General features: G+C 41.7%; 1 protein-coding gene across 3 annotated transcripts in view; it reads right to left on the bottom strand.

Annotated features, from left to right (window-relative positions):
- The window catches only part of pdlim5b (PDZ and LIM domain 5b), a 33,319-nt gene that overhangs the window by 8,162 nt on the left and 1,167 nt on the right, over positions 1 to 23,990 (bottom strand). For 2 of the 3 annotated variants that reach the window (XM_030084931.1, XM_030084932.1), the window contains exons 2-5: positions 19,618 to 19,723; positions 10,129 to 10,280; positions 2,479 to 2,503; positions 585 to 607 (exon numbers count right to left, since the gene is read on the bottom strand). In XM_030084931.1, coding sequence (XP_029940791.1) covers positions 585 to 607; positions 2,479 to 2,503; positions 10,129 to 10,280; positions 19,618 to 19,716 — 299 coding nt within the window. In that variant the 5' untranslated portion in view covers positions 19,717 to 19,723. Of the gene's footprint in view, positions 1 to 584; positions 608 to 1,620; positions 2,130 to 2,478; positions 2,504 to 10,128; positions 10,281 to 19,617; positions 19,724 to 23,990 lie in introns of all 3 variants that reach the window. The other variant, XM_030084929.1, reaches the window with a different exon arrangement.

The following is a 23,990-nucleotide window of genomic DNA, read 5'->3' as shown; positions in this document are numbered from 1 at the left end:
GAGCAGTGTTTACATGCAGTTTAGTGTCTGGGTGCCGTGCCAAACTGTGTGTTAATTTACTGTCAACATCCCAAAAGTGTTGGATTTCTTGTTCGGGTGTGTTTGTGTTGAGGCGTGAGCATTACGTGGATATCTGGAGAGCGGCTGAAGGGTGATCACAGAAAGCTCAAGTTGGGGTATTTTTAGCCAAAGCGGAGTTGCACTGGCCTTGAATGAACAAACTGACACTAGTAGCAGATGAGGCCAGACAGTTGCAAAGCTGGGTGAAGCCATGTGTGCTGACAAGCCTGGATGCACTGGGTGTAAACACGGCATTAACGAACACAAAGCCTGGTGCCAGCGTGAGCATGAATGAGCAGAACAAACCGGCCCCCAGTCCACGCTCTACGGTCTTTATCCACAGAGTTGCATTATTGCATTTTATTTAGACATGAAAATGAGCATGTTCTGTAAGTTGGCAAGCAGGAATGCGATGTTGGTGAGCATGCCGTTGTTAATCATAAACCAGAGTGATGTGGAGACTATAATCACATTCCACAAGATCAGAAAGCTACAACAGCAGCGTCACTATTAACTGCACTAACTTGGCATCTGTTTCTTCTTCATCCTGTGGGTGAATAAAAGAGAAATGGGAATAGAATGAAGCAGACAGGAAGCGAGAAAAACTACCGGTAGTTGAAAATAGCCTTTTGACAGAGCGTGCACAAAGAAAACCTCAGAAACCACAAAGGGAATGCATGCAGGTAACTGCACAACATGCACGCTGCAGCTAAAGCACTTCACCTGCAGTAGCTGAACGAGAACAATTTCAGGAAGAGATAGATACTGGAGGGATGGTAAAGTGACAAGCACTAAATACAGAATGCAATCTGTTAATTCTACAATAAGTTTAAGGTAATTCAGGTTGTTTTGCATAAAACCTCCACAAGAGGGGAAGGTCAGATTTATTTGTAAATGAAATTGAAAAAAGAAAACAAAAAAGAATGAGTAGCAAACCACTTAAACGTAACTCAGCCTGCTGTAGCCCAACCGCAGAGCTTAAAGCTCGCAGATGAAGCCCAGTTCGCACAATCACTGCTCTGTCATTGGTCTCCAGAAGCACAGAGCTGCCCGGATGTGGGCCAGCAGTGCCTGTTGGGCAGTGTGTGTGTGTGTGTGTGCGTGTGTGTGTGTGTGTGTTCAGCTCAGCCACTGTCAGTAAGAGATAGTTGGGAGGTGGCATCAGGAAGCGTGCTGTCGACACCTGATTCCCTTTCCAGCTGATGTGGAAACTTTAACCAAAACGGCATTTTTCCTCCGGCAGTACAGAGGTTAGGTGAGAACGCCCCCAGTGGACAAATTGGACATGAGCGATTTCTGTGTGTGGTTTGCATTTTCTCTCTGTGTGTATGTCAATGGGGTTTTTTTTTGGAGGATCCAGTTTTCATCCTTCTACTACTGCAAAGTAAAACAAGGGGTTCATCTAGTTCACTGATCAGACACTAGTATTTGAAAATCACACATTATCAACAATGCATGATTTGCTTATTTCCAAAAAAAAAAAAAAAAAAAAAAAAAACAAGAAGAAGATTTGTATAAGGAAAAGTTATAACGTTTGGGGGTTTGTTAAGTGATACCTACCCATTGATGAGCTCTGTCAGCCCCTGGCTCTCCAAAAGACCTCGCCTCTGCCCCATAACCACCTCGCAAGCATTGACATTGGAGTACAGGTTGATAGGTGTGTTATAGACGGAGGGCTGCGGGACATTAGGATGGGAGGAGGAAGCTGTCACTCTGGCCGGAGAGGAGGAGTTAGAAGAGGAGGAGGAGGCGGACGGGGAGGTGAAGGCGGAGCGGCCGGGGCTGGGTTTGAAACCCGAAGTGGCTGGTGACGAGTCTGAGGCAGCCAGGCTGGACTTGAGTGGAAACGGAGGCTGCGGCGATTGAGAGGGAGCAGCCGGTGTAAAAGCAGACGACTCGGAGGGAATAGAAGCGACTCTGGAGGAAGCCGAGACCCTGCCGCCGTCACCCGCAAACGGCCGAGCCGTCTTGTTGTACGCCGGATTGGGATCGGTTACTGGTTTGGTGTAGGCGGTGCTCGGAGTGGCGTGAGTGATTGGGACGGGCTTAATGATTTCCTGAGGTTCGTCCTGAATGAGGGTGAAGACAAACACCATGCAGGAGCAAATCCATAACAACAAAACCATGCATTTAAATCAGCACTACCAAAAACAACAGCCAGTCAAAGTAACGCTTTCACACTGCTGCACCGATGAAAGTTAAGACTGTGCCGTACATTCTGAACAGGTGCTACACGGTGCAATACAAAGTGTTTTCTCGGGTTATTTGAACATGCCAAGATGATCTGAGACCCAATAACATCTCAGAAAAACATTTTTCACATGTTTAAATACATTTGTAATAAATAACAAAAAACTAAAGGATCTCAGATCAACTTATGCTACTATAAAGCTCTTGAAGGAATATTTGAGTCCATACCTTTGGTACTCCGTCATTGGGGGGTCTGTGAAGACAGAAAGAGATCATAAAGTCACAAATCATATAAATTAACATCAGACATACAGTATATCACAAAAATATAAATGTTAGAATATAACTGCTTTGAAGCTCTAACTGTGGATCAAGTAAGGAATATTTCTCTTTGTCATACACAATGTAGCCTTTTCTTTCTTAAACATTTGTTTTATTTTTCACCAACTATAAGTTTTTAAATATGTCTTGATCAGGTATATAGAGAAAAGTATAACTTGTGATTTAACGACATCTTTAATTGCCAGTGCTGGATTTGTCTAAAGCCACGTTCATACTCAGGAAATTGCCCCAAAATAAATGATAACAACAGTTTGGTGAGTAGAACAAGTTCAAAGTGATATTCTCTGGAAGAGACTTGACACAAATCACAGGTAACTTTTAATTGAGGTGCCAGAACATGCAAAATCAGCAGTCTATGCAAACACACTCGAGCCATGTGTCCACGTGCAGACTGGTGTTGAAGTGTGGCGTTTGTCTGATTTACACTCATGACTGAAACAGCTGCCACAGTTGTTCTCTTTTGGGACACACACGGGTGGTCCGTCTGTCCCCGTTTGTTCTGGAAGGTGACAAATACCTAATAAAACTTCAGTCCTATTATTCGGTTGTTTACTGTTGTTTTCTGAAGCAATTTCGACTGCGTTAGTTCTTCACACTGTCGTGTATTAGGTATTGTTAACCAGACATGATTTCTCTCCCCCTCTGGTGGTACTTTGTCATAACAATGCTTTAGGAAATACAGTCTAAATTATTCAAAAATCTGGTTGTTTATAATAAAAATGCATTTGGAGGAGCCACACCTCTACATGTTTCTTTGTTGACATCTCTTGTTTGGTGGATAGAATGATTGATGTTTACGCAAGATGTGTTAAGAAAAACCTCTAAGAACTAATAACAGTAAAGATATATGCATAGCTATAGTTTTAAATTGCTTTTTAAGTGAGTAATTAAAGCACCAAGGCTGACAGATGATGCTTTCATTCAAAATGGTTCAGATATTAAGTCTGAACTCTGAGACAATATATTCCCCAACGCAAAAAAAAAGAAGAAGAAGAAACCACTTAATAAAGTAGAAGAAGACAATGAGTCAGCAAAGCTTATTCCGGACCAGGAGCTCTGGTATGTCCCCTGGCTCCCTTCCTTTCTCTGCCCTCTACCATATTAGGAAAACAGTCAACAAAATCTTGTATTTCCTTTCTGATTGAGCTCAGACACAATAACTGAGCATGAAACCGGGTTATTAGAAAGCCCCACCCTTCAACTTGACGTCATCTGTGCCCATACATACGTTTACATTTTTCCATTTTACAGTTTAAAAAAAAAAAATCTCTATTTTCCAAAGTGGTATTCAAATGCTTTTCATGCTTCTACAGAAACCACATTGTACTAAGGAAAAAAAGTGAAGTTCATTACAGACATAGCCCAGTTTATAGGAGAGTTTATGTGTCTGCTATCACTGTCCCAGAGAGAAGCGGCAGGGTGGATTCACTCTCCGTCTGTCTTTTTAACCGGAGCAAACTGAACAAACACTAGCTGGGGTGGTCCCGGGAACATCTGCTCCACTGAGCCCCACCGGCGTCCTGCTCCCCACCTCGCAGGAACGACTGCAGTTCTGCTGTGACACAGAAATCAAACACCGAGTGACTTTATGGGTCCAACTGCTCCGTCATGTCCATCTGCAAACTGTCACGCTGTCGGTCTCAAACACTTTCATTGTACCAACCTGTACGAGGGTGGACCCAAAAGTTCCCGGACTGTAGTTATAACTTTTTATTTTTTAATCTTCGCAATTATTTGAAACTGTCACCTTCAAAATACTCTCCTTTGGCTTGAATACAACGCTTCACCCGAGATGTTCACTGTTCAGAAGAGTCACCATGACCGTGCGTAACTGTGCCGGAAAGATAGAACTTCGATTCCCCCCCCCCCCCCGCCTGTATGCCTGTCTTACCTTTCTGCTGCTGCTCCAGTTTCATCTTCGACAACAAAAAGCCGTCGCCCGGGGCCAGATCAGGTGAATATGGCGGTGGGGAGGCTGGCTGGTCACGGTTTTAGTCCAAAAATATGCTTTACGCACAACATTTGGTGCTATTCCTGTGCGTAACGGGGCGTCCTGTGGTCTGCTGTCTGTTATGATGCGGCCATTTCCGGGAGCCTTCGTCTCACTGCTTCTAATAACCGCCTGAGGATCATCAGTCTGGATCTCTACAACACTCCCATCAGTTCTGCAATGTCATCAAAAGTCCTGCGTGGACCTACCAGGACGTCTTCTTCAGCTTTTGTGACGTTTTCCTCTGTTCTGGAAGTGGATTGTTGTCCTCTGCGTGCCTGGTCTTCGTGATGTAATCTGATTACTCTTAAAGGGCCCAAACCACTCAGACACCCTAAGAATCCTTCTGAAAGAATGTCTGCAACATAGTGAGTGTTTCTGCCGCTGTTTTCCCAATAAAAAACAAAATGTTTTGACAGAGCGCATATCCGTGGATATCCGCCATCTTGAAAAATCGAAGAGCGGGGTGTCACTCTGTCAACATAAACAATGACTGTCAGCTGACCGCTTCACGGGGGAAGACCAAACCTGGCACAGTTATGCATGAGGCTATCCTGTAGCGACATCTAGCGGCCAAAGTCGGAAATTCATTGTATTTTTTTATTAATAGAATCAGTCCGGAAACTTTTGGGTCCCCCCTCGTACATTACAATAGCTATGTCACACAATCTTAAAATAAAGTTATAATTAGATTTACATAAATATGACATCAACCTGACAGCACAAGGCTTTATTTTATGGACGTTGTTGAGTGTGGTTTTCATCAACACCGGCTTCTGGGTGCCCACTATGTGTCACACACACAGCTCCAGAATACGAGAATGAGGACGAATAAGCCTGAGGGCAAAGCAGAGTGACGCACTTCCACCCTGCCCGAGTCTCGGCGAGAGCCAAGAGAAACAGTCTGGCATACGGCGTTTGACTGAGTGATGGAGAGGCTAACAGACGCAGCTTTCTCAGCTCAGACACTCGTCTCACCAGCTTCAAGATGCACGTGTCGCTTTTTTTAGATTTTCTTTTTCCAGCCTAAAAATAAGAAAATGCGTTGAATCTGTATCATTAAAGCATCTGTTTCCATCTTCTTTATTTCCTGATCACGCTTTGATTAACTCTCACTGTACTGAAACAGACTGTGGACAGGGGCTGAATCCAGTTCGCGAATGGGATGGACGTCACGCGCAGGTTGCATTATTTCGGACAACCCTCTCATGTTTAGCTTGTGCGATCAATGCTGAAACTGTGGGAAAGCTGGCAAAGGCCATCTGTTTTCACAGATTGAACTCTGCATGAAAACTTAAACAAAAACATGGAAAAGAAGAAAAACTAAAGGAAAAGGACAGAGGAATGCAAAATAAAAACTCCCACAGAAAGACGTGGAATCAGTGGGTGTGGGAAAAAAAAAAGCTTTGCGATATGTTTTTTTTTCCTCCATACTTTTGTCCTTTTTTATATGCAGTGAACCAATCCAGTCAATGGAAAAACAGAGCATGACTCTGGCACAAAGCCTCTCCTGTCTCTCATTCTCTCGCTGTCCCATCATGCCTTACCCTTCATGAGCATCTCTGGAGAGGGACAGTGACAAGAAGTGGAGCCCGTAAGGGGCCTTTTGATTGGAAAGAGTTTGAAAAGAAAGTTTAAAAACGTGGAGCTGCTATCAGCTGCCTTACTGAATCAAAAACAGTGATTGCCTCATCCACATGTACGTGCGTGTGTGTACACGTGTATTGTCGAAACCTGCACTTTGCCATATCAGCAGTCGCGTGCGCCACATCGACGGAGGGCATTCAGACCATTCACTCCGGAGCGCCGCTCCCTAAATAGTACGGCTCTCATAGTGAGAGTGATAAGTCACGAGTCACGAGTTCACTTTGGCAGACGGACAGGAGAATAAGAGTTATCAGCAGATCAAAGACAAAGTACACATCCAAAAGAGATTAGCATTTGTTGAAGCAACTTGACTTGCATGAAGACAAGACGAGCAGAGAGGAAGCAAAGGAAAAAACAGGAGTTTCCCCTTTGTCGAGTAATCACTGCAACCGCCATAGGGTAAACCACTACTACTACTAATGCATCATTTAAAATCAGCTCCAAGCAAGTATTAGGCCCCATCCTTTCTTATTTTTCTTCCGACCACCTCGCCACATCTGGCTGAGGCAGCCAGGAGTCAACGGGGGCCGCTTGGATTGTCCTCTACTTCACCCTGTTACAACCATAGCATAAGACTCATTGGGTGTAGCGGTTATAAAGAAATTGTCTACAAATTGACTCCAGAGCAGCCCTGCAGCTGATTAGCACTGAGCAGATTAAAATATAGGAAAAAAAAAAACAAACACTCAAACAGTGACGATATGGAGGATAATGCAATTTAGAAATAAAGCAAAGCAATTTTAACAAATAGTCAACAAAAAAGGACATTGTGAAATCAATGAGACCACAGGGATGATATACCTAAACTTCTATTTCTAACTGTATAATAATAAAGAATTCATAATGTCAGCAACAGTTCTTTACATGAGATATCAGCAGTCACACACTCAGCATATTAGAAGAATTCTTCCCTGTCCTCTACCCACAACAGCATGTGTTCCATGCACAAAAAAATTCAAAAACACACACACTCCAGTGGAAAATGCACAAACTCTGAAGCACCCTTGTGCTGTGGGAGCTGACATGAATCCACGTGTGAAAAAAAAAAAAAAAAAAAAATCTGCCAGGAACACGGAGTGAGCTGTGTTGATCTGCATTATCTCTGAGGTTTTGGAACCAGGTGCACCCAGCCGCAACTTCTAAGGAGCGGTGTTGCGTTGCACTGCCTTGCATATTTCACTGACAATAAATAAACATCAATTATCGTACTTTCCTACGGCTACTTCCCACAGACGCCTGGTGGCTGTTCGCTTCTCACTAAATTGAATTTTCAGATTGGAAAGTAAACCATCCATCGAATTTACAAAAAGCAATAAAGTGAACCGTCTTCGGGTTCATAAAAACTATTTTACTTTGAGGAGACTCAGTGCTGCCCTCTGTAGGCCCTGCTGAATATATCACAGCATAACCAGACTAAACAAGATTACTGTTAATTTTCCTGTCTCCTCACAAGCACTAGAACATACCACCGAGTACTTTTAGTCTGGGAATGATATTCTGTTGACCAGCAAACAAAAAGTGTTCAAGTATCTCTTCCTGCGCCGGCAACGCTTGAGAAGAAAACCTGTTTTCTCTCTGACAGGAACCACTCACAAACTCATCTGGTCATCTGTTATGATTTACTGTAGAGTGGAACGACACGATAAGGAGGGCACTTCCAAAGTCCATTTCCTCTCTGATCAAAACATGTTTGCCCTCACCTAGCAACAGGAAAGTGACTGATATCTATTGGCCTGAGTGCATTTATAGCTGGGCAGTAAACAAAGAGTGAAAGGTATGCAAACATGAAGTGGTTTCTTTCAAGACACGTTCTAAATCAAATTAAATATCCGTGACAGCACATAGCAATTTCAAAACTATTTTCAGAGAATGCCAAATGAAAATACACCTGTACGGGAGGAATTATCTTTCCTATTAAGAGCTCCCCTAGCTCTTCACAAAGAAAAAGAAGTATAGTTAAAGCTTAAATACAGACAGAGAAAACGACAAGTTGTTTTGTATGGAAATTCAAAGTGATTCATATTGTTAAAAAAATACAAGACAAAAGAGAATAAAACAAAATGAATCAAATAAAAAAATATTTAAAACAGTGAAAAATTCAACTGATTACTACGGGCAGTATATAAAAATCAAAAGAATACTGCAGTGAACAATAAACTTTTCAAGTTTGAGCAGACATCAGGTGTTCAGGAAGTTTGTTCCACCTGTGAGGAGCATATAAACTAAATGCTGCTTGACTTTGTTTTGGTTCTGGTTCTGGGAACACGCAGCAGACCTGTCCCAGACGACCCCAGGCATCTGGATGCTTCATGAGGAACTAATAAATCTTGTATATATTTTGGTCCAAGACCACTGAGCGCTTTGTAGAGCAGCAGAAAGATCTTAAAAATCTATCCTTTGACTCACAGGAAGCCAGTCTAGTGGCTCAGTTTCAGTTTCTTGGCGTTTGCAGGGACCCTGGCAGCAGCACTCTGGATCAGCTGAAGCTGCCAGATTGATTTTTTTTTTTTTTTTCCTTTTTTTGTTAAGACCTGTAAAAACACTGTTACAGTAACTGAACCCACTGAAGCTTTTCTGGGTTTTGTTTAGATTGAAAATCCTTTGACAATAACTTTAGTGATGTAATGCAGACAAAGCAATACAGATCATTAAAATGCTGCAGGTGTATCTCTTCCCATCGGCACATCGCACCCTGTATATACGGTGCCTACTGGCCACTGTATGTCTAATTGTAAAAGTAGAAAATATCATTTCTTCACAGTGGAACTCATGCTCTGTGAAAGGACCTGCTAGAAGAATGTGAACTATGACAAAGTGACATAATGGGACACATTTGTAGTCACATTTATCATCTTCTAGCACTCTTGCGATTTTATTTTTGACCCAGACGGTCTTATCAGTGATCGGAACCATAAATCACAGCGGAGGTCGAGGATGACGAAAGCAGAGCCTGACAGAAAGAATTCCTTCAGGTTTGTACTTGTTTGACTGTCTCTTGACTTGGTTTTGTATGATTTATGCCCCCTTTGGGAAACGGCTGCTGATTTAAAACTGTGTCCGACAACACAAAAACACATATAAATAACAAAACACCCCATTCTGGATACTAAGTTTATAGTACTCAAAAAATTTGAGACAAAATGTTCCAAAACTTCAACAAATGTAGTCAAAACAAAAATCCACCACGGTCATGGATTACTTGCAACAATGGAGGTTTTGCTGTGTGATGGGCCATTTTATTTGTAATTTACAAGTTCTGCCAGACTCAAATGTTTGATGTTTCAGTGTGCATCAATTACCCAGCACTAGATTACATACAGCTGTAGGACGGGGGCTATTTTCAGACCGTTTTTCCCACGATTAAAGCGCAGAGGCTCCTCTCGGCTTTGATGTGGTGGCAGAATGACAGGACATGCAAACCAGGCTCTGAGTTTTTCTGTCAACATGTTTTACAGCTTGGGAAGAGTGCGTGCTTTGGGTCCATTTGTTTGCGTCTGACACTCCAGCTACCCCTCTTTAGAGAATGTCCTGCATCTGGCTGAAGTGCTGATTGCAAATGTGACAACTTCGGATGTTTCAGATTAGCACAACAGAAGTCCTTTTCTTTATAATCTGTAGAAGCTAAATTAATATGGCACAAATAAAACAAACATGGTAACCAAGTGTCCTGTGGCGCCTTTGAATTCTTTCGTCTGTCATCTGATCTATTCAGCAGAATATGTTATTTGAGCTCCTTCAGGCTTCTATGCAATATAATTGGAAAAACTCAACAAAGCATGGTAACACTTCGAGCAACACTTTGGAGTGTGACATATTAAATGTCTTTGTGCGTGTGTGTGTGTGTGTGTGTGTGTGTGTGTGTGTGTGTGTGTGTGTGTGTGTGTGTGTCAACTGGTTACCTCTGCAGGGTGAGACTGAGATTGCCGGTGCAGGCTTTAATCTTGTTCTGGGCCTCCAGGTGATTCATGCTGTCTGTGGAAATGCCGTTAATAGACAAAATAATGTCTCCGACACTCATCTTGGCTTTGGCTGCTTTGCCACCGTCAGTCAGCTGCAACGACAGAAAACAAAAAAGAAAAAGATGCTCATCTTAGACATAGATGCACTCAAAGAAGACACAGCTTTTCAGGAGGAGGAGATCATTTATTTCCCCTGAATGACCGTGAAAGCTAAAAGCATAAATAAACACGTATTTTAACCTTGGCGCTTCATTATTGATGTTGATGTTGATTTATTTCTTTGTAATCACCAAGCACTGTGATCTCTTTTCCGTTTCCCGTCTCACATAACCCTCGTCAGATAAGATAGGCCTCTAATTCCTCTCACAGTGTTAACGTCAAGCCATCTCTGGGACGAGACTCAGGCCATCATAACGATCATTTAAAAAAAAAAAAGAAAGAAAACATACCGTGGATGATTCCATCAGCCAAATTGCAAATGACCACAAATCAAAACCACATGGGCTGGAAGTCTGAATGTCAGCCATGAAAAAAAAAAAACAGCTCTCGACTGGTCTGTTAAGGTCATTTTCAGACATTTGTCCTGAGGCCACTTCAGATTGCTCTTTGCCTTTTGCTTAAACTGTTATTATCGCACTGAGAGGTGCTGGTGCACAGATTATTTGCTCTGAACGAGAGTTTCCGAGAGTGTTTTAAATATTTTGGTCCAACTCCGGGCCTGACCCAGCCTCACAGGTCAGCGTTTGCCTTAAACCTTTCATTAACTTCCACAGGTATTTCTGCATCTGTTTTTCCAAACGGTCCTGCAAATCTAAGGATGATGGCTGAGTACCGTTTCATATTTTCTTGAGCTAATAAGCGAGTGAAAACAAGATAAACTGTGTGTTGGGGGTTGCTTTTACATCTGCTGACTTTAGGTGAGTTTTGACGAAATACAGAGTGGTATATATGGTGTGAACACAGCGCTCACTCTTAAGGGACCAGCGATGTGGTCTTGATGTGGTATTCAGAAGCCAAGGTGTGATGTGAAAGCACAACGGCTGCACACACTCAGTCTGTTCTCGTGTCACACGTGATCAAACATGATCAAGAACAGGAAAAAACAGCAGCCAAATACAGGGCTAAATTTTTGATCCAACAATGCACTGACATTTCGTCCAGTAATATCACAACCGTGCAACAGTTCGTTAAAGTGATGAACACAGAAATCGCTCACAGAAAGGGACGAAAAGGGAAAACATGACGAGGACACAGCAACGTAAATGATGGTGCTGCTCATATCTTCAAGCTCTACTGCCATAGAAATATGACAGGTATGAAGGTCACTGAGAAACCAAAGAATCAAAAAGCCAATCTTTTTCACATTTGTTTATATGTTTCATATCTTCATCCCAGACTGGAAATAAACCTGACAAGAGATTACCCTGCCTTCATTCAACTTTTTATGTTTACATTATAACCTAATCAAAAGGTATTTTTAAATCTGCCTCTTTTAGATTTCAGTATAATATTGCACTTTTAGCTCTTTAAATGGCTCTTTAAGGTTTTATTCTTTTGATCTGTATATTCTCAGTGTTCATTGTTCAGGCAGAGCATCTTGAATTGTACATTCAGTACCAAACTTATGTCTACAAAGCTCGGTCGTCTTTCACTGTCCAACTCATGCAGTTTAAGTTGATCAAGTTTTTTTTTTTTTCCCCTCACCACATGGAGACTTTCACAGAGTGCAGCTGGCAGGAAAATCATAAAACCATGACGATGGGATGACTGGCCTACCAGGTGTGGCGACTGACCAGAGTCTGGACGCAAAACAGTCACAACTCATTCAGCATAATCTCAACATACTCAATATCTGTGTAGCCACCCTGCAGGCTGCGACCCTGTAGGTACACGGCATTAGGTTATGTCTCAACTAAGAGAGAGAACCAAACCGAAAAGTGTCAGCAGAGCTGAACGAAGGGGGCAAGCTGTTCAGAGGGTGAAGAGAGATTTTCACTTTGCATTCACTTCACATCATTTAGTTATTTTCAATCATGCATACTTGAGTGAAGCCCTGATTCACACAGATCAGCACAAAACAAGATGTTTCCTTTTTCCCCGCTGCTGAAGAATGCATTCAGGTTAGCTAACTCTTAAGGAAGCCAATTGAACACAAAGAATGTCCCATTGTGTGGACCCTCATAATAACAAAACGGGGGAAAGAGTGTGAAGGAGAGTGAGATGGAGCGAGGAAGTTTTTTCCTTTGTCCCACAATCTGGTCTTTCTTTCTGACATGTTCCAGCCAGATCAGTGGCAGGAAGCGCAGAGCGTGGAGTTGGAGCTGATGTATGCATACCAACGTCTAGGAAGTGTATAGTCCGGTCATGTGCTGAGTGCTACTCACAAAAGGCATGAACACAAGCTGCGACTGACTCATTTGCTCAATCGGTGTACTACACAGACACACCTGCCGCCTTTTACTGAGTCGGCCCTGAGTCATTCGCTATTCAGTAAAGCGACTCACTGCCAGGCAGTGCAATAAAGAGAGTGTAAGCACTCTTCAAAGATTACCAAACCCAAGCATACAGCTATACACAAGTCAATAGCAGAACGCAGCTAATGAAATGCTGTCGAGTATGCACTTCCCCGGGACTTTGTGCCTCAGCCGCCTTCTCTATACATGCTTTTGTATATTTGTGTGAGGCGAGAGAGGAAGAGAGAGATTAAAATACAGATTTCAAGTTCTCTCCTTGTAGGGATGTGATAAAAGATAAGACTATATAGCTCTATATATGGCAATCCCTCAAACATTAAAGACATTAAGAGAGGAGAGGAACTAACGTTATCCCAAAAATATGTGTTTTCATATGTGGGGTTTAATGCTTTACCCTGTGGCGAACAGAGGGGACTTTATAAATCCCCGCTTCTTCCACCCAAACACCGCCTTTCTCGTGTGGATACAAAACAAATAGATGTTACAGTAAGAATTCCTGGCATGCGCGGTCTATAAATATAAATCAAGAGAGGTCTGAGACACTCGTGACAGAGAGCAGATAAGCACAGGAACTTTGGCTGTGCTACTCCAGCTCTCTCGAGAGAGCAGGATGTTTCAACTGGATGTTTTCCTTAATCCTATTAGCCATGTCATATTATGCAATCAGCGCAATCAAAATTTTATGCTAATTTGAAGGTCAAAAGGAGTCTCAAAGGAGCATTTTGCACTTTGGTTTTGTGCACTTTTGGCAAAGAGAAACAAGCTGTTTGGATGAATGAGCGGTCTTTCCAACTGTGTTTACATGAATGGGATTTCTTCAACAGAATGGTGCGGCCGCTGCGGTTCTCTCCACACTGGTGGTTTTCACTGCTGTGGAGTCACTGATAATGAGTGGCTGTCCAGAACTAGTACTGAACATGTAATGTGTGCTCAAAGCCTGAATGCATTACATTGCACAATGTTTGGCTGCTGTATCTGTGGAATTATAAAAATCATGTAATATTGGAGATTATGACATAACTTAAGAGTGAACAGAATAAAGGGACAACCTTCGTGCATGTGTAAAGAAAAGCAGGCTGAGCCAAACGGTTTAAAGAAAATAAGTGGAACAGAAGCCTCGAAAATGTAGCAGTCCATTGCTTCCATATGTCGACCATCCATCGTTTCTGCAGCCTCGGCCAGATACAGGCATGAAGGCAGAAGAAAACAAATCTAGTCTTCAAAAGGTTGCTTAGATTTCAGTGTTTACTCACTAAACTGTTTATTGTTAATAAGGAAACACGTGTAATCATGAAAAATGAAGGACGCTAAAATATTTATTAATGGTGAAAACAACATGGAAGGTCTGTTTGAAAAGAAAACACACAAACTTCTAACACTCTGGGACACTTCACTAAAAACACCAATCCCAATTTTTTAAACCCCTGATTTATAGTCATATTGCTTAACTTCAGAGGACACACGTGAAAACCCAACACATATGAAAGGAAACTCAGAAAGCTTAGGATCATACTTCACAATAACAGGTCAACAGTCATTGCATAGCTGCACAGTGTGACTTCCTGTATTTAGTGAAATTATGTGGAGTAAGGAAGAGGGCTGTGGTCATTTCACATTAAAAGAATTCATGGTACAGGAAACACGTCGCGCTGAGAGCTGGAAGGCCTGTGAGATGCATTTCATGTCTGTGTAGGACGGTGTCAGACAAACGGCCTTATATGGAAAAGGTTTGAGCCTAACATTATGTCATCGCGCTCATACACTTAAGGCTAAGGCAAGCTGGTCCGCTCTTACCATGTAATTATGAAGTTGCTAAAATATGAACCTGCACAGAGGTTTACAGCTCTACTTTGTGGGTCCAATAAATTCCGTCTGAAAACATAATTCACGTCTTCAAAATGCCACATCAGCTTCCAAGTCACACAGTATCATATGATGACGCGGCAACCTGCTCAATAAGAACAAGGGGAAGACATAGTTTTTGCTCTACATTTGAAGCCTTTTTGCTTTTAAACTTGCACATCCACGGCACCTTGCACAACCTGTCCAAACGGGGAGCCGGCAGAAGGACGAGAAGCAGACTTTAATGGATGCAGCAGTTGGGTGGGGACCAAACAGTAAGCGCTCTATTCTTCCAAGCCAAACATCCCAATTAAGGGCACTCGAACAGAGGTAGACAAACGGTTGTCATGGTTTGACCCCAGTCGCTCGCATCAATCTGGCTGCCAGAAAAACACGAGATGCCAGGCAGACCTACAAGGAGCTCTTAGTCAAATCGCCATGACAACGCAAACAAAACACACAAAGAGGGACCAGCCCTTTGCTGAACACTGAATGCTCTTTAGTCAGGTTCAGAAACGAACCCCGCTGACTAATGAGTTTGAGTCAAGTGACCAGTGACTGGTTTCTACCTCTTGGTAATGGTTGCTGCAACTTTTATGCACGCTTTACATTGGACATTTTTGGATTCCCATTCACTTGCTGCCTAATAAGCAAAATATTTATGCAGAAGACCTTAAGGGGTTCTGTGGCTTCACTGGTGAAGAAAACAGTCTATTTAGCAATCAGGAGATCCTGGGGTGCAAGTTCCAGCGCCGCCTGGCAACTTGGGAGGCTGCAGTCACCTATCAGCTACAGAAGGGGAGTTGAGATCAGAAGTTTGCACAGGGAAAAGGTCACCAGTCAGGGAGCAAGAGCCTTGACCACCATCAGCTCCCCGCGGTGTGTACAGTGTAATGTGGCTGCAACACTGCATGGGTTAATGTGGGAAGAAAAATTAAAAAAGGAATTTCCCCAAGAGGATTTATAAAGTATGGGTAATACAAACACAGAGTACGGTAGCAGTCGTATCTGTGGGATACCACTCAATCAGTTATCATGAACACAGATCAGGCGCGCTCGTCCAATACCAGCCAGTCTTAAATTTTATTTTTAGTGTATTTTACCACTTCAGGAGCCTCAACATGCTTCATATTCACTAAATCACACCAGAGGTAACTGCTGCCATGCAATGTGCTCAGACGACACTGGGGGAGAGCCGGGCCTTTTGCGCAGGAACACTTTGGCACATGGACAGGGCAATATGGAGGGATGGAACCACCACTGGGTTTGTAAGCGGATCTGCTCCAGCAACTCAGCCCAACCTCCTTCGAAACAACCTATGCAAACTTATATTTTTACACAATAAAGTCTAAGTGAAGGAAACAGTGAAGTTTTTAAAGAGTAGGAGAACTAAATAGTTCTTCTTTGTAGTCCTGCCATGCAGCAGTAAAGACACTGGAAGCAGATGCTGCTCAGACAGACGCAAAGAAGATCACACTGGGATCAAACACATACTGAAGATTGCAGATTCTACTCAATCCATATGCACCGCTGCACAGATTCATAGACTATTTTAATAGTACCTGGCATGCTCCATACTCACAAAGTTGAGATGAAATAGACTGGTTTCTGTTACATTTTAATTTCCTTGTAAAAACAGCAGGGAGACTCTAATACATGTAAAATTAAAAAAAAAATCAATGTTTAGTAGTTATGCAGCACGGACCACATGCTATCTGCTTTAAAGCTTCCTAATTAGGAATTTAAATATTAATTTAAAAAAAAAATAGTCAAAGAAGGTTTTCACAGCTTGCTTTGATTTTTATCAAACTGATCTTAGATGGTTCAGGGCCAGGCAGACAGAATATCAGTCCTGTAAAGAGTTTAACAAAGTAAACACTACAGTTTTTGCAGTCCTTTTATGATTATTCATCACTGACCACATCCTCTCAATTAAAACGATGTGCTGAGCCACCACATCAATCGCCTGATTTTTTTTTTTTAAGAATGTCTGTATCATTAGATGATACGGATGTGCAACATAGTGTGTTTTTAAGGTATACTATTTGACCTTTTTTTTATTATTATTATTTTTTTTACATAATATTAAAAATTTGATTCAAACTTAAATTACACTTGCAAAAATGTTTTATTGATAAGCATTTCTAGCATTTTTGTGTGTGGGTCCAGCATACAGACCATAAATAAAAACCACGAATGTGGCCTTCAAAGTTCTGGACTCCAAGTTCAAAGTCAGATCAAAGGGTACAAAAAAAAATCCCAATTAAATTCACAACACATGTGACAATATTTCCAGTTTTTCACTTCAACTAAAAAAGCCTCATAAATGTTCTGCAATTAGTTCATCTTATTTTTTGTTCACTGCATCACTTGAAAGGTTTAACAAAGGCTCATTGGCAAAGTTTTCAAACTTATCAAAATAGGGAGAACATGTAAACTCGAGATAGAAAGGCAGACAAATGCAATCAAACCGGGGATATTTTCACTGTACCGGCGAGAACAATGACCAGCACATGACTGTGAGGTCTGCCAAGACACACAGCAGGATGAAATCTCTTGTGGAAAGTGGTTTTACTACATCGAAAATGGTAATAGTCCTTGAAACACAAGACCTCTGAAGGTAGAGCACCGACTGGAGACACAGGGCTAAATTTAGCTCGTCTTTTCGGACCACTCCGTCTCACTAACCAACTAAAACAACAAATAAAATGAACTCCGAGGACGAGGAGGAAATGAGAGGAGAGGGAGGAAAAAAAATGCTCGTGAAAGATTTTACTACGCCGACCCTCACTGACGTTCAGAATTATGAAAGTGGTAAATACAAATATGTAAAAAAAAAATAATGGACATACAGTGTGACATTCTGCACAATAACCACAACAATGAAAGCCAAAAAACCCAAAATAAGGCATCATGTTAAGGGACTGTGAATATCGTATATATATTTTGTGCACAATCTCTAAAACTGTTGCACATGTAAACACATTACATCATTATTCAAGGACGAGTCCATCCATCTCGGTAAAAATAAATATATAATAATATGATGTCTACAGATGTATATTCTTTATGGCAAAGAAGGTCTATTTAACATTCTGGGCATCCAGTGAACCTTGAAATAGGCCTGAGGTCAAAACATTTTTTTTTCCTCACTCAAATAATGAAGGGACTGGAGTAATGGGCAAACTGCTGGCAGATGTTTCCACAGACGCACCATCGACGAGCTAATTCTTTCCTTTGTAACTCAGATTATAGATTAGTTGAATGTAGTTCCGACTGAGTTGATTATATACTGTTTATATAATCAAATTCAATAAATGATTCTGTGCAATAACGAATATGTAGACGCTAAACTCCATTAGAACTCAGTGAGAACTCGTGCGACATGTATTACCATTTGTGACCTTAAGATTCCTTCTCACTAAGATAAATAGACAAAAGGGCTAGACTTATTCCTGGCGCCTGGACAATAACAAGAAATTGGAGCCATGCACTGGTCATGTGCTGGGACAAAAATATGTGGCAGTAGCAACACAAACCAATATTGAGATAGAACAGAAAGCTCAGTAGCAGTACGCCATGCCCTGTGCCACAAATGACTCAACGTGGGACTGCTGGTGGACACAGGAGGTATTCAGCACTTTTACAGCCCAGAGCCAAGCTGGCCGCTACCGTAACCCACTAAAACTGACTTGTTAAAAACTACCACAACACATGGATTACAGAGTTTCCCAGACTAACATTTTCAAGGCTGCTTTGGCATCTTTCACGACTCACGTATCTCGTTATGTTTTATGCTGTTGAAAATTACATATGCCAGAGTGCACTTTTATCCAGCTCAGGGTGAATTCTGCATCCAAAGTAGCGGCTGATGAAGGACTTTTATCCATGTTTCACCTCTCAAGAAGATAAGTGTAGAGTGTTATCTAACATTAAAGCAGCACAACAGCATAGTGATGAATATAAACTTAATATAAGGCAAAGTTACCACGCTGTAGGAGTATTTTGCTGGACTATACTATCTTGTGTTTGTATGGTGCAAAATAAAACATTAAAAAAAAAAGAACATGCAAGTACTGTGGTGCTCCAGTTACACGTGAGGAGGTTTTCATTCATGTGCTGCTTTTAAAACACCATGACAAGAGTCCTACTGACAACATAATGTCCTGCATACCACTATTATCATAGTAGCCAGACATAAAAATAGTCGGGTCGGTCATGTCGGCCTTTTATTGCTCTCACAGTCACTATGTCCTCACACAGACGGACATATTTTCACATGCAAAAGGAAATTTCTCACCACACGCGCCAATAAAAAATTCTGTCCGTGATGTCCCTGACAACAAATAAACTGAGTGATTGACCTCGGTCACGACTTTGCGATAACGGTTTCCAAACAGGATGTAGCAGGAACTGAATGATACTGCTCTTTCTGCACGAGCCATTGTTGCAGACAGAACACAGAGAACACTACTGGAAAACAATCTGCTTATTTATTTTTCCTGCTTAAAGAGTTTGTAACTAGTTATTTTTGAAGAGGAAAGTTTCTTTTTCATTTCGCAAAAAAAAGTTTTACAAATGGGCGACTCAGACAGCATCTCAAGGCTCATAGGAACCTGATCAGTCCCTGTTTGAAAAGATGTCACGTTCTGAAATGTCAGGCGTTTGGGAGTTAAGGGTGGGTTTAAGTTTAGACAAATACTGGTTCAAAATTCCGGACATGTAGCCCTCGCCACTGTCTAAAACTTTAAAATGATTATAAAACCATCAACTGTCTGCTTTATCTTGTAAACACACAGTGAGCAGGCCATTAGAGAGATTCAGCTAAGGTTTTCAAATTGACAGATCGTGTGCTGTGGTCAAAACAATGTTATGTAACAATATTTTGACAGGCTCGACAGGAGGCAGGTAAAGGGCAAAGGCTGCTTGGTGACAGACCATGAATTGTTGGAGGTGTCTAAATCTGGCGGTCGGTGTCACGCAGGACACAATCAGCACATGTGCTTTCATCCCGGGGCAGGCGAACGGCATAATGAGCGTGAGCGGCATTCCTCTGGGGTGACAGTGCTGAGGTGAAGGGCACATGTGTGGTTTGTGTGTGGGTTTCACTCACCCGTGAGATGGTGAGGGGCATGCAGAAGTCCTTTCCCCCTTGCAGCCTGAAGCCCCAGGGGGCAGGGCCAGCCAGGGAGACGCTGTAATTGCTGCTCATAATGCACCTGGAAACACAAAATCTTTATTTTAAACATGCCATCGTACACAAATCTATTTTAGTAGAGATATAAATAGAGAGAATCACTGTTTAGAGTCTATAATGTTGAGCTTATTCGTCAAAGACAGAGCATCTTAGTGGAAACCAGCGAGTCAAATCCATCCATCCAGCTCTGCCGAGGCCACGTGATTCTCAGGGTTTTGTCTGTGAGCCAAACACTTCACCAACCTTGCTTCTTTAAGAGATAAAAAGAACTGGTTCTTTCACTTTTCAGGACTTGTGATAACATGTCGGACAGCAGCCAGCCATTCATATGTAATTGAGTGCCTGGTCTATAGATCAGGGACAAAAACGAGCGCACAAAGAAGAGGAATCTTTCACTAGAGCTTGTGCATGTTCACTATGATGGACTGGCACCCTGTGTGGGGTGCATGCTGCCTGCAGCCTGATTTGGTTGGGGGTATAAAAATTTGTGGATATCTAGATTCAAAAGAACAAAGAGTCCAGAAATGACCACGAGCAACGCTGCATTCTAAATCTACTTTCATTTGTTATTTCCTCCCAGCAGTGGCTCTACAAATCAGACTGTAATCATACTTCCCTTACACTTGTGGGAAAAAAAAAAAAAAAAAAAGCCGAGACAAGTGAAGCATGATTAAAAAACAAAAATTAGGCAGTGCAAGGCAGAGGAGTCATCGCTCTTTCTTCTCAAAAGACTGTTCCATCAATTTTTCCCAGCAAGCCACGGTCTACTGCACAGCTCAATCCTGGGGTTTGGAGCTGGTGATTAAGATATGCGATATCAAACGTTAGGCACGCATCCACATCGCGCAGCCTCGCTTTTTCCTCAGACAAGTTTTGGAGCAGCTGGTGAGGCAGAGAAGAAAGAGAAGACACACCCTGATCGCCAGATTTGTTAGAGGTCAGTTTCAGTTCTCTTCGGTAATTACATAAAGTTTCTCTCAACACCTCAAGGAAACTCCACTTCCACATTTTGATTCACAGATACGGTATCCTGATTATGTGCATGTGTGTGGAAATTCAATGAACGGCGAGCATGGAGACACTCAGCAGTGATTATTTGGTGCGGTGAAATATTTCACGCACTATTGCATTTCACTGGTTAAAGCCCTGCTTGTCATGCATTCCTTTTCCTCTAAAAGTCTGAAGCTATAAGCCATTTAATCGCAGTCAGACTGAGGTTAAATGCAGCGACACGCTACTTTCAGAAGCATTTGAAATTTATGAGAAAGATAATTGAATAAATCAGTGCACCATATTTAAAAATTAGACTTCTCTTCACTAGTGTTGCAAGTGAATGTGTGGGAAAGTACTGTATATAGCTGTGTGTGAGAGTGTGTGTGCCTGTCAGCCCATATGAACAGCCCGAATCATGTCACATGGAAATATATCACCTCTGCCCTACCAAACACAAGAGTGAGAATGTTGATATGAAAATACTGCACGGAAGGCTTACCCATGAGCATCAAATGACAAGACAGAAAGTTTAAACTACTTGAGGTAAATCTGTGAATGACTTCCAACAAATTGTTTTGCTGTTTTCTGTATTTACTGTAGAGAACACCTGACAACCAAAGTCAGCCAAGGTTAAACCTGATCCTGTCAGCTGCAATGTTAACAACTACAAAATAAACTGGCAGCGTAATAAAGTAATTTAGCCAGTATCTATCTTGTCTGCTCTCGGTCTCCGACTGGAAATCATTCACAAATGTAGCTTCTCTCGCCAGTTAAGTCATAGTTCAGTGTCTTTTTCTGCTGGAAACTGTTCAGCAAACTTTTCTAATGAGTATTTTCTGAATAAAAAGGCCTTGTCGCTTTAAAGGCTGTAAATCATCAGAAAGTCCCTGAGCACCACCACCACAGAGCACAACCTGCTGCAGCCGAGCCGCTCACCTGGTTGGTTCCCTAAACACAGAGGAGCAGCTCAAAGACAGAGTTGTGGAGAGGGAGATTCAAACCATGTATGAAAGTGATCGCGAAGAACTAGGGAAAGTAGGTTTTTTTTCAGCATTTAGGTCAGGTGTAACAATATAAGAACGTCGGTTATGTGGACTTGTTGGCCTGATTCATGCCAAAACTGTCCTCTCACACTGCAAAAAAGGACAATCTAAATACAAGATATCAACACTAAATTAAAGAAAAATACTCTTCAAACTAGTGAAATTATCTGTCCATGCAGCAAGTGAATTTTACTTAAAACGAGATCTTGATATAAGAATATTAAACCAAGAAATAAGTCTCTGTATCTTAAATATATCTTAAATCAAGTGAGATGAGATATTTTGACTGAAAACAAGACTTTTGAACGTGGTAAGATTTTGAATTTTTGCAGTTTTTGCAGTGCAGAATGAAATACACAGAGAAAAAACAAGAAATATAGATATTTTTCTTTTATAAATTCTATATGCTATATTTGTGCTTTTGGTCATATTTTTCCAGTCAAATACAAAATGGTAAGCAGTTTAAGTTTTCACCGCTGCTCTAGAGATATCAGGAGCAGAAAATAGTGTGCAAACACCCCCAACTTGGCTTATGTGCTGTGTGCGCTGGCTAATCCACAGGCTTGTCAGAGCAAGTGTGTATAGGCATTGCGGAATACAGGTGGCGGCTAACGTACAATTTCATCTGCAGTTATGGGGGAAAATAAATGCTGCAACAACTGAAACATTAAATCAAGTCCTGTGTTAAGCTTCCCGACTGCCAACTCAGTAAGCCTGGGGGTTTAGCCTCAAAGCTAGCTGTAGCTTCACACATCGCCATGAGTCCACAGGAGGCTGGGATCATCCATAAGCATTTTCCCACTTGTTTTGCCCTTCCTGCTTTGGCCTTGGGATGGTGGTCAGGAGACACTGGGGAGACTTTATCTTTCATCTTTCTCTCCACAACTGAAGCTGGCAGGCTGACTCCTTTTTACTGTATTCAGCAAACACAAAACCAGACCAAGTTTGCAACTCAGGTCTGGTTTTTAACACTTAATAGCAGCTCAAGTTAGCCTTTTGCAATTTCCATTATATGCTTAGAACAGTAGCACAATTACAACAGCTCAATTCTATAATGTAAAAATAAGATAAACAACATTATATTATGAATCGCATGAAATGTAACTTTTAGATCTGTTCTTAGAACTGAAGACAGCGGTGTACCTTTTCAAGGTGACCTCAGACTGAGTTGACCCCACAGGACAACCCTTCCTTTTTAGAATCATAAAACTGCTTCACTGTATTTTCAACAATGTGTAAACCGTTCATAAGCAGTGCTGTGAAGTAACACTTATGGAAACCCTGCTTTACATCGTCACAATAGAGCAAAACACTCAGGCAAGCTTTAAAAGGAAGCGATGTTCTGACCTCAACACGGTTCCAAAGTAATGCACTTTAAATCATGTTGACGCGGTTTCATTTCATTTGAGGTTACACATGTGAGCTGCCAGTGCGCACAAACACCAGAGTTTCAAAAAGTGTCACAGGCCTCAACAAACACATAACTGTACAGCGTGTGAAAGATCTTGGAGTCAAATAAGAAACAGCACATATTCCCACTGTTTAAATACTGCCCCGAAGGAATAAGGGGCATTGAATGGCTCACTTGTACAGCATATTCTCAGTATCAGGTTTCACAGTCAGCTGGGACAAAAGCACTTGTATGCTTGGTGAAAAGTAGATTTTGGATCACACTGGCTCAGACTAACAGATCAGTCACTTTTCCTAATATGGTGCGAACAAGCAGACTCATCTCCTGTCACTGCTTGTTTTGCAATCCCCAATGATATCATGCATAGACGTGAGCAGACACACCTCTTAATGTTCTCACACAGAGCCAAACAACTCACATGCGGGCTCTGTTAAAAAGTACTTATACAAATGTTTCTCAGAGAGCAACACGGGTGCTGGTGTTCAGCTTGGATATTTTCTTTCAAAATTCTATTAAAATGTCACTTGGCCTGGTAAAAAATTTCAGCCATTTCACATAGACAAGTTTCAACATTTATAACGATGCAGTAAAAACTTTTGATTTTACTCGCTTGATTTAACTATGATCAAGATTACCAGATGATGAATGTAAAAAAATCACAAATTTTAGCATTATTGCCAACATACAACTACGGCAACCAGCATAACAGTGTTGAAATATCTGAAAACACCACCATCCTGCTGCCGCTAACAATAACAAATCAACTCACAGCAGTGAGTTTTTGTCACCCGTGTGATCTTATCATTCCCCTGTTGTGTAAAAACTTGTTCAAAAACTAAGTT

This window comes from Salarias fasciatus, assembly GCF_902148845.1.
Source record: "Salarias fasciatus chromosome 7 unlocalized genomic scaffold, fSalaFa1.1 super_scaffold_4, whole genome shotgun sequence".
In the NCBI taxonomy this organism is placed as follows: domain Eukaryota; kingdom Metazoa; phylum Chordata; class Actinopteri; order Blenniiformes; family Blenniidae; genus Salarias; species Salarias fasciatus.
Note: the sequence above shows the minus strand (reverse complement) of the source record. Positions and strands in the feature narration are given on the sequence as shown.